Raw genomic sequence first — 14,112 nt, forward strand, 5'->3', positions numbered from 1 at the left:
GGGAGAGCTTTGGAGCCTCCTCTTTTATCTGCTTGGAAAACTTGGCACAGGAATTCAGAACTTGACGTGCCTTGCAGCAACTTGCCTTGTCAAACACACCTAGGCTACGGCGGGGTGCCGAAAAATGCATTGTTTGCAGGCAAGAAAGTAACGGAGTGAGGGAGCTCCCCCCTCCACCAAAGCCTGCCGCTCTGAGTCATGAAATTAGAATTGAATGGGACGCCTCGCTGAGGTCTGCGCTCAGGGGCAGGATACAACACGATTCTCCTGAGACCCTGGGAGCCAGTTTTCCTTAGGCGAGCCGAGGGCTCGCTCGCTTGAGCAAGGTTCCTCGCACTGAAGCTTTTGCAAGGTGGAGTTTAGGGTGCAGCACACTGCCCAGCAAACGAGGCAGCACAGACAGGGGCTTCTCCGGGATGCCAGGGTCCCGTTGCTGGCTTGGAAAAGCTGGGGCTGGAGGTGGTTTTACTCATCAGCACAGCTCTTTTGATTTATTTTGGAAAAGGGATCTAAATGATCGTGGGCCTGCAGAGTTGAGTGGAGTGGAAGGTGTCTCATGGCAGTATTTTTTGGGGATCTTACCGAAAGATTATCTACCCTTCTTGCTTTCAAAGACAGCAAGTAAATCCAAAGTAGCTTCAAGTTACATTAAGGAGTACTATGAGACTGATAAAATAGTTATTAAAAAGATGCTTGACATGATTGCTTTTCTTTTGAATCTCCTTGTCAAGCTCAGGGTTCAAAAGCTCCCTGTGAAGTGGTATTTTTATCACTTTTTTTCCACCCCCCTGTATTTAAGCAGAAGTTTCCACATCAGTGCTGGCTCTCCAAGATGTTCTGTAGAGGGGAATTCATGCGTTTTTCTTCCGGCTCCCTCCCACCCACTTCTTCACTCTGCTGAGATCACTCAGTCAGAAGATTTTCCTAAAATAGCCTTTGCTTCTTGATCTTGGGCTCTTGGGCGGACCCTCTCCCAGGAGCTTCAATCCCCGTGATGAGGCCAGGTCGTGCTTTGGGACAGTGCAAAGGCAGGAGGGCTGGGGACCTCTTCTCTTGTGTCCATGAAGAGCTGGGCACAGGGTAGAAGAGATCTCCTCCCTCCAACCAAAATACTCCTGCAAATGGGGTTCTGCCCAGCCACATCCTTGTGCTGCGAGGGCTGCCCTCCTGTACGTCAGATAAAATAATAGTGAACACCACCCCGAGCAGCTAAATCAAAAGGATTCTCAAAATCAACTACGTGAGCAATAAGTACAGGAGCTTAATCCAAACTGAGCAGCTTAAGGGTATCTGCTGCATCTCATAGCTTGTTGCTGTTGACGTGTTTCCAACTGCCGTTTTCTCTGTCTGGGAACCTGAAAGAACCTGAGCAGAAGGGGTTTTTTTTGTTTTGTTTTGTATTGTTGGTTGGGGTTTTTTTCTCTTGTTGCAATCAGAAAAAGCCAGCGCTCACAGCTATCGCCTCCTGCAAGTGCTGCTGTCGCTGCTCATTGCCAGCAGCGTGAGTCACTGGCACTGGCGGCGCGTCAGCGAGCTATCGGGAAGCCTATCCTTGGACGGGCTGTTGCAAGGCACCCTCCCGCTGGAAGGGAGATGGCAGGGCGGTAGCAAGGGGGTGCTCTCACCCCGGGAGTGGAGATGTGGGAACCTCCCGGGTGCTGGTAATGCCAAGTTGTGCCGGGAAAGCCGTGCCCGTGCTCCCGTTGCGCAGGTGATGCGCAGCAGCGGGGTAACCTCAGCGATAACACTGCTGAGGTTATGCTGATACTGGAAATAAATAAATTGTGTTAGAAGCACAGCAGAGGTGTGGAGGTTTGCTTTCCGAAGCCTGTAGATGTGAGTTGGCGTATGTGCGCCGGATCCTGTGGAGGGGGGCCAGGCAGGGAGCTGCCTTTGACTTCCAAAGAACTATGCAAAGTCACACCTGGGAACCAGGGCACCGGCTGCAAATGTTTTAATTAAAGCAAAGAGAAAGCATTCATGTTTAAGGCAGTCATTACCTCCCCAGCTTTTCTAGGAAAGCCTGTTGCTGCAGACAACGGTAATTAAGTAGAATATTACAAAGGATTTGGAAGGGTAAAGCAAATGATGGTTTAGGCACCAAAATAGGGGAAATTCTTGCAGAATCACTCAGTCCCACGCAGGTTCCTTGCTTGGCTTGTGTCACTCGCATGCACTGTGCTCCTGAGGCTGCAGGGGGGCTGTTTGCCCCCCCTCAGGTTGCCTGCAGAGAGGATGTGGGTTTGGGAGGCTGCAGGGGGGTTGCCTGGAGGGTGGGGGCACTGCAGGGGTTGGGGTGCAGAGCAAAGGGAGGAGGAACAGGGCCAGCTGAGATGGTTGCAGGAGATCAGCTGCCTGCGAGCACCACTTCGGCACTGTGTTATCTGCTCGTTATTCATTTTCAGAGCAGGCTGGAAGACAGACATTCAGAACTTTTAAGGTGAGTTAAGGTTAGGCTGTCATTAGCTGTATTAATTCCTCGCACCTGTGCCGTGTAATTCAGCATTTGCACAGGTGAGTACAGAAATTGAGGTGACTCAGAGTTTATTTTTAACCTTCACTCATTTTTGGCCTGTCTGTCTGTGACATCCTCTGCGACAGCAGGGATGGAGGACCTGGGGTTTGCCCCCAGCCTTTGGTTTTTCTGGCTGCAGCTCCTTTGGTTTTCTGGGTGAAGGGAGACCCGATGCTGCCGTGTTTCGGTGCGTCTGGGTTTCAGCGAGGTTTTGCTGAAGCGGTTGTGAGCGCCTCCTGCAAACCCGCTGGGCTGGCGTGTACTTGCTTGTCTCCTTCCCATGTGCTGTGCAAGTTATGTAAAGCCGGGATGTGGAGAGGTCAGGGAAGAGCAAAGCGTCTGACTCTTTGAAATGTAATAAGGGGTGAGTGTTTGTCTGATGGGCTTCCCCCCCCGCCCCCCCCCCCGGCCTTTTTCTCTTTTTTTATTCTCCTTTTGCAATGACGGCTGACCAAAATACCTGTATGGCTTGGTGAGTCGCTGTGTTCCAGCTCACTGAAACCCATCCTCAGTCTAGATCTTCCTGATAAAATCCTCCCCCAGAGCCCTGTATGTGCTTGGTTTTGCTACATCTTTTTTTAAAAAAAAACAAAAATCAAACACTAGGTTTTTGCCCGAGGCAGCAGAGCTTTGCAACCCCCCCACCCCCCACCCCCCCTTCCATGGAAGAAACCCCCCCCTCCCATGGAAGAAACGCTTTTGGATTAACCCCGATCATACGTTAAGAAATGAACAGTGTTTAAATTTTTTTTGTCATTTAATGGATATACCCCCACCCTCCTTCTCCTTTTTTTCTTCCATTTTTAAATTTGTTTCAAGCTTTTAATTATAATTTTATCAGAACTTTGAAACTTTTCCCCCAAAGTAAAGCAAAAGCCCCCTCCAGCTCACTTTGCTGAAGGTTGGGGATATTTCACGCTACTGGTTCTGGTTCAGAATAAAAAGATGTAGGAGCAAATAAATTACAATCCAGTTTTATTGGACATGTTCCAACAGAGAGAAGAAGGAAAACACAGTGTCATATCACTATCATTGAAGTATAAAAAGCTGCAGTTTTCTTTTTTAATGGTACTTTCACAAAAATAAAAAATAAGACATGGTAGAAGGCTAGAGGGCTCAACTCCATCAGAAAAGGGAAAGTATATTTTGGGCACTGGTGTGCCCTTGGGCTCCTGCTCCTGACTGCTTCATTCCCCACGGGCTGGGCTGAAACTTGACAGCCCTTCTGGGTTTGCCAAGTGTCTTGCTTTTGGCAGGGAAAGCTACACATCATGGAGATGCTGAAATACCCCCAGGAGCAGTGTGGCCGTGGCCCTGCAGGCAGTTTTTCCAGTGTAATTTTCACTGTCTCAGACTTTCACTTCCACTGCTGTGACCAGGACAGCGGGGAAAGTCAGAGCGACCTGGACTGTTGGATGATTTTGGCATTTTTTAAGCCATTCCAACAGAACTTAGCATGAGACGGGACAGCAATCCAATTCAACTGCAAGCACCTATCTTGCTTTTGAAGAATGCTTTGCCTCAGTTATTATTTAGCATTAAAAAATCCTGTAATTTAGAAAACAAGCCCTTTTCCACATGGTTTCGGTTAGTCACTGGTGGCTCCTCTGACAAAATACACCCATGAGATTATGTGTAAGGTGCCACTCTGGACAAACTTTCATTTAAGAGAAAGGACAGGAATGGGGGAGTAGTTTGGGTTTCCTTTTATTTAAGCTCATTGCAAGTTGCACCTGCATCCCTGTGGGTGGCACTTTTCTGATGGAGGCACCTCCAATTGCTTTCCTAACCTGATGCCCTGAACCACTGGCCAGGCTCATGTGCCTGACTTCACGCAGCTGCGATGCTCAGCACATCTGGAAGAAACATGTTTTCCAAAGCTCAGCTGTGAATGGGAAGAGGGATTTTCCGTCGTGCTGACATGACTCAGAAGTGACTCTTAACCGGGCTCTGGGCTCCCGTAATAAGGGGTGTTTTCAGAGGGGCCCCACACTTGCAAACCGCTGCCTGGGATATTTCAGCAACCTCCTGGGGTATTTCTACATAGCAGAAAAATAACCCGCATCTCCAGTAAAGACGAGTGACTGAACTTGAAGGGGTGAATCTGGTTCATCCCAGCGGTGAAGGCAGAGCAGGCTGAACCGAAGCCGAGTTCCCAGCCCAACCCTGGGCTTCTGTGGGCCCGGACTGAGCTGAAAACCCAAGTTACGGCATCTTCGCTGCTATCTGATCCGTCTGAGCGTATGGCTGCCAGCTAGCCTCAATTACAAACAAGCTGCTCAGCCTTATTAAAAGCAAACAAACATAAAAACCAATTCCCCATTCAGAAAATCACTCAGGCCCATGTTTTCCTTTTAATCCTGTTGCAGGTACTTTGAGAGAGCTGTTTGACATGTGCTCCACTGCTTTTCCTGTGATCCAAAAGCTTAAGAGCTATGGTGCGAGGAGCCAGGACAGAGGTGGGTGAAGGGGATTGTGATGCGCAGGAGCGATGCAGGAGTAATGCAGGAGCGATGGTTTTGGGGAGGGTCTGGTGATGGTTTTACTCAGGCTGTGTAGCACTCTTCAGGCTTTGGCTTTTTATGCTCTTTTTGCTGGAGGAGGTTTTGGAGACGATTTTCACACCTGGGTTGGTGCCGCCTTTTGCACTTCCAGAGCTGAAATTCCCTCCACTGGTGCTCAGACCGCTGCTGCCACCTCCTCCGTAGCTAAGACTGCTTCCAATGCCAAGACCACTGCCTCCTCCAAATCCACCTCCGAGACCACCACCGCCACCCCCGAGTCCAAGTCCTCCTCCACTGCCAAAGCTGTAACCTCCACCACCACCGCCTCCTCCGAGACCAAAGCCGCTTCCACCGCCTCCTCCGAGACCAAAGCCACTTCCACTGCCTCCTCCGAGACCAAAGCCGCTTCCACCACCTCCTCCGCTTAGGTTCAGTCCACCAAATCCTCCTAACCCAGCTCCACCAGCCATGCCAGAGCTGGAGCTGATGACAGCTGCAAGAAGAAACCACCAGAGGTCGGACATCTGCTTGGCAGTCACCCAGTCCCGGTAAGCACCGTCATCAGGACCCTGACCCACAGGACAAGCCCAGCTCATGTCCCCTGTGCAATGCTGGTGGAGGGCTCTGAGCACCTCATATTGGGGCAAACCCTCCTCCCCCCGAGGTTGCTCACAGCCTCTGCTCCCAACGGGCCCGCAGCAAGACAAGCGCTGCGATACTTACAGTAGCTGATGGGGTTGAGTCCCTCTCCGCTCAGCCTGTTGGGGGGGGCAGATAAAGGGGATGTTAGAGCAGAATGAGGGAGACGGGCAAGGGGACCAACTACTGGTGGGGGCAAAGCGACAGCTGCTGTTATTCCTGCAGGGATTTTGCCCCCACCTGCTCTCCTCGCCCTCCAGCAGCTTCCTGTAGGTCGCGATCTCGATGTCCAGGGCCAGCTTGACGTTCATCAGCTCCTGGTACTCGCGCAGCTGCCGGGCCATGTCAGCCTTGGCTTTCTGCAGAGCATCCTCCAGGTCAATCATCTTTGCCTTGGCATCTTTGAGGGCCAGCTCCCCACGCTCCTCAGAGTCTCCGATGGCCGTCTGCAGGGTGGCACACTGCAAGAGGAGAGATTGGGACTCCTAAAAGCTGCTTTTCTTTTGGGGTAAGTGTTATCCAAGGAAGAAAACCATTCTGGTGGGGTGTTAATGAAAAAGGTTATGACTGAGGCTGTTCATCTATAGCTAATATTGCTGAAGTTGGAACGCCAGCCTGGAAAAAATGATTTAACATGTGTTAGAGCATGGTGCCCTTTTCAGGAGTGAATTTAACATGTTTAATGAGCTACCTCACATTCTGTGGCTGCTAAAGTCCCTAATTAGTAAAGCAGAGCTGCGGTGCCTAAGGACCAGAGAATGGGGCTCCTGCTGCCATTCCTACCTGGTTCCTTGTGTTCTCTATCTCTGAGCGGATCCTCTGGATCAGTCGGTTGAGCTCAGCGATCTCCCCCTTTGTGTTGCGCAGGTCGTCCCCGTGCTTCCCCGCTGTGGCCTGCAGCTCCTCGAACTGTGGTTCAGAAGGAAGAGTAAGCCATCTGAGGTGTCCAGGTGGACAGGAAGTGGCTCAAACAGCCCCAAACAGGGACAGCAGTGATTTTGCCCAGAAATGTATCTATGGGTCTGTTCACCTTGGTTTGGTACCACGCCTCCGCCTCAGCCCGACTCCTGTTAGCAATATCCTCGTACTGAGCTTTGACTTCAGCGATGATGCTGCTGAGGTCCAGGTCCCGGTTGTTGTCCATTGACAGAATGACAGCAGTGTCAGACACTTGTGCGCTGAGCTGAGCCAGCTCCTGCAGGGAAGCACACGGGATCCTGATCAGCTGCACTTACCTCTTCAAATGCCACGAATGATGGCAGTCACTGTCCGAGGGGGACAACAGGACGGGAATCAGGGGAGGAGGGTGTCTGTACCGCATCATAGAGGGCTCGAAGGAAACTGAGTTCATCAGTCAGGGCATCCACCTTGGCCTCCAGCTCTACCTTACTCATGTAAGCAGCATCCACATCCTGGAAAAGAGCAACCGTGGGGACATCTGCAGCACCTGGTGCTACTGACCATCTTTGTTTCTACATGGTCTGTTTTGCCAAGGCAAGCATGTGTGGGACAAGAATTCACTTCCATCCTCCAAGCCCCTCCACTCCTTTCCCCCCAAAACCATAACCCAACCAACAGCTTTTAAAGGATGAGCATGAAGCTCCATGAGCCCTCCCACCCTTTAGGACAGTCCCAGCCTGTGCCATGGCTGGGGGTAGCTCAGCATCCGTAACGCCTCCTGTCTCACCCACCTTCTTCAGCACCACAAATTCATTCTCCGCTGCCGTGCGTCTGTTGATTTCCTCTTCGTATCTGCAAGGATAAAGGGAAAGACATGCTGGATTGTTACCTCAGTAATCAGAGAAGTTGTACAGGTAGGACGGCAAGGTTATCTGGGCTGGATACGGTGTTTCCACGTTAACCTTCTGGAAACCACCCAGCTCAAATTTTGGAAAATCCCATTTCTCAAAGGGTTGAAATGACATTTTGTTTTAATGGAACAGGAGGGGTAAAGCTGGTTTAGGTTCTTTTCCTTTGCAAATGTGATCACAAGTGTGTCCTGGCTGAATCTGCATTTTCTCGTTGGAAAAACGTCAACGGACCACCTTTCTGCTGCTGTCAAGGAAGGTGGGCTCTGCAGGGAGAAGCGCCTCACAGGAGTGGTGTATTAGAGGGGCATTACAGGTTACAGCACCAGCTGGAGGTATTTTTTTCCCCTTTCCTGCAGAAAGTTTGATGAATATCTCAGGCTGGGTGTTTGACTTTCAGAAAGCTAAATTTAAGTGAGATTAATCCTACTGCCTAACACAGCCTGAACCATTTGCATCCCGTTTCACCCCAGGGTGCCTGGATGTGCTGCTAACAGGCACTCACTTGTTCTTGAAATCCTCCACGAGGTCTTGCATGTTCTTCAGTTCCCCATCCATGCGTCCCCTCTCGTTGAGCAGGTTGGCCAGCTGCCGTTTCAAGTTGTTGATGTAAGCCTCAAAGAGTGGGTCCAGGTTGTTTTTGCCTGAGTTGGTTTTTTGACCCTGGTCCTGCAGGAGGGTCCATTTGGTCTCAAGCACCTTGTTCTGCTGCTCCAGAAAGCGAACCTGAGCATTGGGAAGCAGAAAAGGCTGAGTGACGGATACCTGTCAGCACGCTCATGGCCCATAATCAGTGATGGGGACTGATGCATAGCACAAGCCAAGGAAATCCCAAGCCAAAAGCGTTAAATCCAGCTGTGACTACCCTCCAGGTTGTCTAGGGCTGTGCTAGCCCACTCAGTAGCCAAGCAAATCTGCCCTCAGTGGACAGTCTTCTTCAAACACATTTTAATTTTGCAAAGTAATGAACAATCATTAGAAAACACAGGTTCAGCTCTTTCATCACTTGCTTTCTTGAGCATCCTTTGGTTTTTCTTTCTTTGTAAGAGATATTTATCTCCCTTCATTAAAGCTAAGATCTGGTTACTACAGGTTAAAAGGCAAGTACTTAATTGCCTTTCCTTTTGCTCGTATATACTACATATTTACCCAGGTAAAAGCCAAGGAAGGACTTAAGCTGAGCCAATATAAAAAGGACTTTAGCTCGCAGGCAATAAAGCAATAAGGACCAACGCACCCTCTGTGATTCCCCACAGAGAGAGCTGGGTTAAGCAGCTAGATCTGGACTTGAAACTGGCTTACTCCATTTGAGCTAGTATATCTTATTTCTCAGGCACAAAACCCAGATCTCATCCTCTTATTACCAGTTTCTAATCTCGTCTTCTGCCTTGTAACTGTTTAGCAGAATGTTCTTTTTGATTACTTTAATGAAGACCTGCAGATAGGAAACGTGCAACAGACTGTAGATCTATGAAGCTGTATTTTTGTAGCTACAAGACTGTCTGGCTCTCTACCATGATGCCACAGCACTCAATGAAGCCTCACCTTGTCAATGAAAGAAGCAAACTTGTTGTTGAGGGTCTTGATTTGCTCCTTCTCGTCTTTTCGCACCTGGTGGATGTCTGGATCTATCTCCAGGTTCAGTGGTGCCAGGAGACTCTGGTTCACAGTCACTTCTTGGATCGTACCAACGCCATGTGGGCCACCACTAAATCCTGCTGGGTTCCTGCCACCACCCAGCCCTCCACCGAATCCTCCCATCCCCCCCACTCCACCAAAGCCAAATCCTCCACCACCTCCCTGTCCACCACCAAAACCAAGCCCACCAGTACCTCCACCAAAACCAAGCCCACCAGCACCCCCACTAAAGCCATAGCCACCACCTCCACCACCAAGACCAAGTGCAAGACTGCCACAAGCTCCACCACCACCAAGTCCACCACCACCACCACCACCACCTCCTAGGCCAGATCCACCACCAGCTCCACTCCCAAAAGCAGCTCGGAAGCTGCTTCCAACACCAATGGATATCCTCTTGCTACCACCAAGGTTGTAGAGGCTCCTGCTGCCAAAACCGCCACCACCACCACCTCCTCCTCCGATGAGCCTTCCAAAACCACCTCCACCTCCTCCAGACCGTGCCACAGACATCGAACTGAAGCCAGCCCTGCCACCACTTGGTACAATAGCTGAGGCAGCACTGTAGGACCTGCCTCCACCTCCCGCTCTCGTGCCGTAAGTTTGCCGGTTCATTGCAGCAGGAGGTAAAGCCGGGCAGTGGCGAGAAGAAGCACACAGGGCGAGTGCAGCTCTCTGGTGGAAGGGAGCACGCGATGCCCTTTTTATCCCTCTGGGGATCTGGGCTTGGTTGCATGGAAGTCCAGTGATCAATTTAGTGCCTTCATGGTTTTGACATGCCAAGCAGCCAGCTGTCTGATTGAAACTTGTTAAGCACTGATTGCACTCAAACAGCTCAGCTAGAAGAGTTATCTAACTCCCTGATTTTTGGCAGGGAGAGCCCAGCCTTAGTGCAGAGCCTCTGTATGCTTGCAGAGAGGTGTTATTTAATTTCCTAGCTGTGAAGCAAAAGAAAAGAGATAAAGAAGGGTGAAAAAAAGAGAAACAGCTACCTGGATACCCCTATGCAACTTGTAAGATGCAGTAGATCGGTATAAAGCTTAGTGGAGAGTCCTCTGAATTAACTTGAGTGAAAGGCAGTGAGAATGAAATGGCTAAATCTGACCAAAAATATTTCACAGGGCTTCTTCCCCTGAAGGCAGCATGTGGGTGTGATGTTCATGAAGCTTGACATCTCGTTCAGCGCTCTAATTTACCCAGCCTGCCTCTTCACACCAGCTAGGCAGAGACCATCTTTTTGAGCCGACCAGCACAAAGAGGTCCTGATCCATGATCTTCCTCTGAGACGCTATATTTAAATGGCACCTCAAATTTTGGTTGCTTAGTGTTTGGTATCTAGTCTATGACAGGTTTCCTAGGCTTCCTTTCTAGAGAGATTGGCATCCCCAGAGGACAACTCCATCCCACCCCTGAGGCTGCTGTTGCAGTGTCTCCAGCCACCTGATGATGTGACCGATGCATTTGCATCTCGCTCTAAAAAGCATCTCAATGAAGGAGGCAGATTTTCTGAAAAACACTTTGCCCAGCTTTGTGGAACAAATATTTTGTGGATATTATTTGCATGTTGACATTAAGATGCAATCAGGCTTGAGTTTCTAGATCTTTACAGTTGTGATTTCTTTTAAAGATTTTTGAGCCTTTCCATTCAAAATGTTGCCAAAAGCAAAGATTTAACCAGCATGAAAAATACTCCCACAAATTCTCCTTGTTTTACTTCCTGGAGTCCTTGGGAAGAGGAGCGAATGCAATAGGGTGTGGTGATGTTTTCTGGCATCTCAGACTTTGTTCAGCTGCAGTGTTTAGAGTATTTTATTCTTCACATTTAAGAGCTCCGTTCAGTTTTGGCATGTTGCTGTCCTAGTGGCATTGCCCGTGCTGTGCACATGACTGGAGCTTAAACGTATTTGCAGGACAGGACTCTACATGCCCTTCAGAACACATTCATGTGCCTTAGTGCTACAAAACCATTAAGTACAAGCTAAAATCCCACTGGCATCTCTGGAAGAAAGATTATGCAGGTGCTTCGTGCTCTGCCGAATGCAGAAGACCAAATACCTGATTATCCTTGGAGAAACGCTGCCAGGCAGGCTTAAACCGGGAGAGTTGGGTCACTCCACTGAAATTTCCCATTGCAGTGCAAGCCTCCCAGCTGGTTCAGGTCGGCTTGTTTCTCTTTGGAGAAGGCTGGCCTGAATCTGCCTGGGATGTCACTTGAAATTCATGACTATCTATTGCCTTGACTATTTGCATAAAATTCAAAGCCCAGGTGTGATGGGAAAATGAGATTGTCTTCATGCTTTCTTGACCCCAGTGAAGGTAGATTGTCCTGAAGCTGACAAACAGGTTCGGATCAGATATTAGAGCTGAATGAATATAATGGGATTAAAGGTGGGGCTGCCAACAAGGAAGAGGGAATTGTCATTTTAGGCTCCCACACTCCTTCCTTCAGCCCACTGTCTGCAAGGTATGCAAGCGATGCACAGGCTGGGTGAAAAATGCACCATTTCTGTACTGGGCTGGTTGATTGTGTGAAGGAGCCGAGGCCTGTGGGCTCCACACCGAGAGGCTTTTTTGCATTTGTCAGCTCAGATCAACCCTAATAGACTCTGCCATCTACCCAAGGAGCATGTCCAGGGTGACACCAAGCATGATATGGCCTCCAAACTGCCCCAAAAAACATGCTCCTGGCCTTTTTTCTCTCCAGAATAGCCTGATCGACACAAACATCTTCAAGCAGGCAGCAGAAAACAGGGGTTTTGCAACACTTGGGGGTTGAGAAGGGCAGGGATGATTAAAGGTTTTCTCCTAGAAATGCAAGAGCTGCTGGGCTGCTTTGGTCCCCTGGGGAGCCGGCTGGGGTTTGCTGTGCAGGGGTTGTTTTGCAGGAGGGTGATCAACATAAATTATGAGCTGCTGGGGCACTGGAAGCTTCTCGTCTGGGTGTTTCTGCTTGTTATTTACATACAAATGAGACGAAGTCCGAGTTGTACGCATTGAGACGGAAAAGATGAAGAAAACTATTTCAAAAAGCATCCTCTTTAGGTGGGTGGGTTTTGCCTTCTCAGCAAGGGCTGACCCATTTGGCTTTCACCAGCCCCCCCAGCCCAGACAGAGTTGCTAAGGCACGGCATTTATTAAAAAATAATTATTAATTATTAAAATATTAAAAAATAAACCTGCTGATCGCATCCAATAAACCGTCTTGTTTTCCATCAGAAAAGTGCTGCAGATGTGGGAAGCCTGGATCCACCACGCTCGGCACAACAGAGCAGAGGGAGATGCTCAGTCGGTGCTGGGTCCATCACCATCCCACCCACATGGACAGCCTGAGCCTGGCAGGATGGGTCAACTCATCCTCCAGCCACAGAGGGCTTGGGACAGGCAAGACCTGGGTCAGCACTGAAGTCTAGGAAGCGGAGCAGGATGTCAGGGAGTAAGTGACACCGCCTGGTCTTTGATGTGGCACCTTTCACGGAGTACATGAAGTTGCCCACCCCACCCCACCCCACCCCCCCGTGCTGCTCCAGCCTGGGTGAGGAGAGGCAGGTTCCTCCACATGGTGGTTCGGAGCACAGTTGTCTCAGAGGCTTTCGGCTCCAGGGGAGCTGTGGGAGGGGAGAAGCTGGCCGGGCTGGCTGGTTTTCCCAGCATCCAGCTGCGCATCCAGCTGTGGTGAGCACCAGTGTGGGGAGCCCTTCCCAGCCACGTTACAGGGACGTTTCGGTGGTCACTGTCCCTTGGAAACTGGGCACCCTGGCAGAGAAAAGGGAGGGGGCAACCCGAGCCCACCCAAACCCCATCCTCCTAAAATGATGGGAGAGGGGGTTCCCCTCCCTGCAAGGGGTGTTGGAGGGGATGCCGGGGCGCATCCTACTCGCGGTGTAAGTTCATGTGTTTTGAGGAAGGTGGGGCGCTCGAGGAAGAACAGCTTTCGGGAGGACACGCTTTTCACTTGCTTTCTTTTAAAATTAGCCTACTCTTGTGAGAGGGTTTCAGGGGTGGGGTGTGGGATTGTTTTCTTTTTGTTACTACCTGAGCTGGTTCTCACTGATTTCTTTAAACAAGGGCCTGACTGCTTTTTTGTTCTGCCTCCAGAGATCCCAGACAGCGTGAGAGATCCCGAGCGAGCTGCGCATCCCACGAGCAGTTACACATCCTGGGTTACGCCGCGTTTCTAGACTTCCTTGTGGCCCCACTAATCTCTGGATGGAATAAAGGTATGCAAAAGTGCATCAGGAAGGGGAGCAGGCAAAGTTTCAAAAAAACTTTTGTTAAAGCTCCACTTTTCGTGAGCAACCAACCCCACCCATCTGGAGATTCGTCTTTGAGAAAATATCTGTGCTTTTTGTAATATCAGGGAGGGAAATAAAGCCCATGAAGCAAAGCATGAATTATGCATGTAGTTTATTGAAGGTACAGCTGAAAGTTTGGAGTAAGCGAAGGTTAATCAACTCTGTTCACTTACACATTAAAGCATTAAATCCGTCTATCTAGTACACACACAGGAAAAACAACGCATGCATTTAACTACAGAAATATAAGGTGCTCGTCGGTGTGTAATTAAAATCTGCTCTACCAAACTTGGTGTAGCAACTTGGACCAATTTGCATAAGCATTACCAACCCTCTCGTCAACAGGAAAAATTGGATTTTCTGGTGTCATTAAAGAAGTTAAATAATAGCTGCAGCTCCATCTCGGACAATTAAAATGTGGCTTTTCTTTCTGAAGTTGGGATGACCAAGCCTTTCATCCTTTTGCAATAGCTGCATTAGGGAAAGAAAATCCCTGCTGAAAAGCGGTCAAGCAGAGGAGACTGACTTAAGAGCCAAAAGGATGTGTGAAGACAGGTATGGACTGTCTGAAATGAAAATGAAAATCTCACCTGGCTGAGACCCTGGGGGCAAGTTTCCCCCAAGACAGACATGCAAGAGAAAGTGGGTTTTGATCATGCAAAGAGTTTTTGGCAGAGCGACTAGCCTAGTTGTGTGGGCATGGGCAGCGCATGGTT

At 49.6% G+C, this 14,112-nt stretch overlaps 1 protein-coding gene across 1 annotated transcript; it reads right to left on the reverse strand.

Moving 5' to 3' along the window:
* Positions 1-5,057: 5,057 nt before the first annotated feature.
* On the reverse strand, positions 5,058-9,719 carry LOC102048784 (keratin, type II cytoskeletal 5-like). The gene is made up of 9 exons (XM_055697048.1): positions 9,012-9,719; positions 7,972-8,192; positions 7,350-7,410; positions 6,975-7,070; positions 6,689-6,853; positions 6,442-6,567; positions 5,899-6,119; positions 5,743-5,777; positions 5,058-5,512 (listed from the first exon to the last, which is right to left on the reverse strand). Exons 1-9 carry the CDS (start codon positions 9,717-9,719, stop codon positions 5,058-5,060), a joined length of 2,088 nt encoding a protein of 695 aa, XP_055553023.1.
* Between the last annotated feature and the right edge of the window lie 4,393 nt (positions 9,720-14,112).

This window comes from Falco cherrug, chromosome 19, assembly GCF_023634085.1.
Source record: "Falco cherrug isolate bFalChe1 chromosome 19, bFalChe1.pri, whole genome shotgun sequence".
Lineage (NCBI taxonomy): Eukaryota > Metazoa > Chordata > Aves > Falconiformes > Falconidae > Falco > Falco cherrug.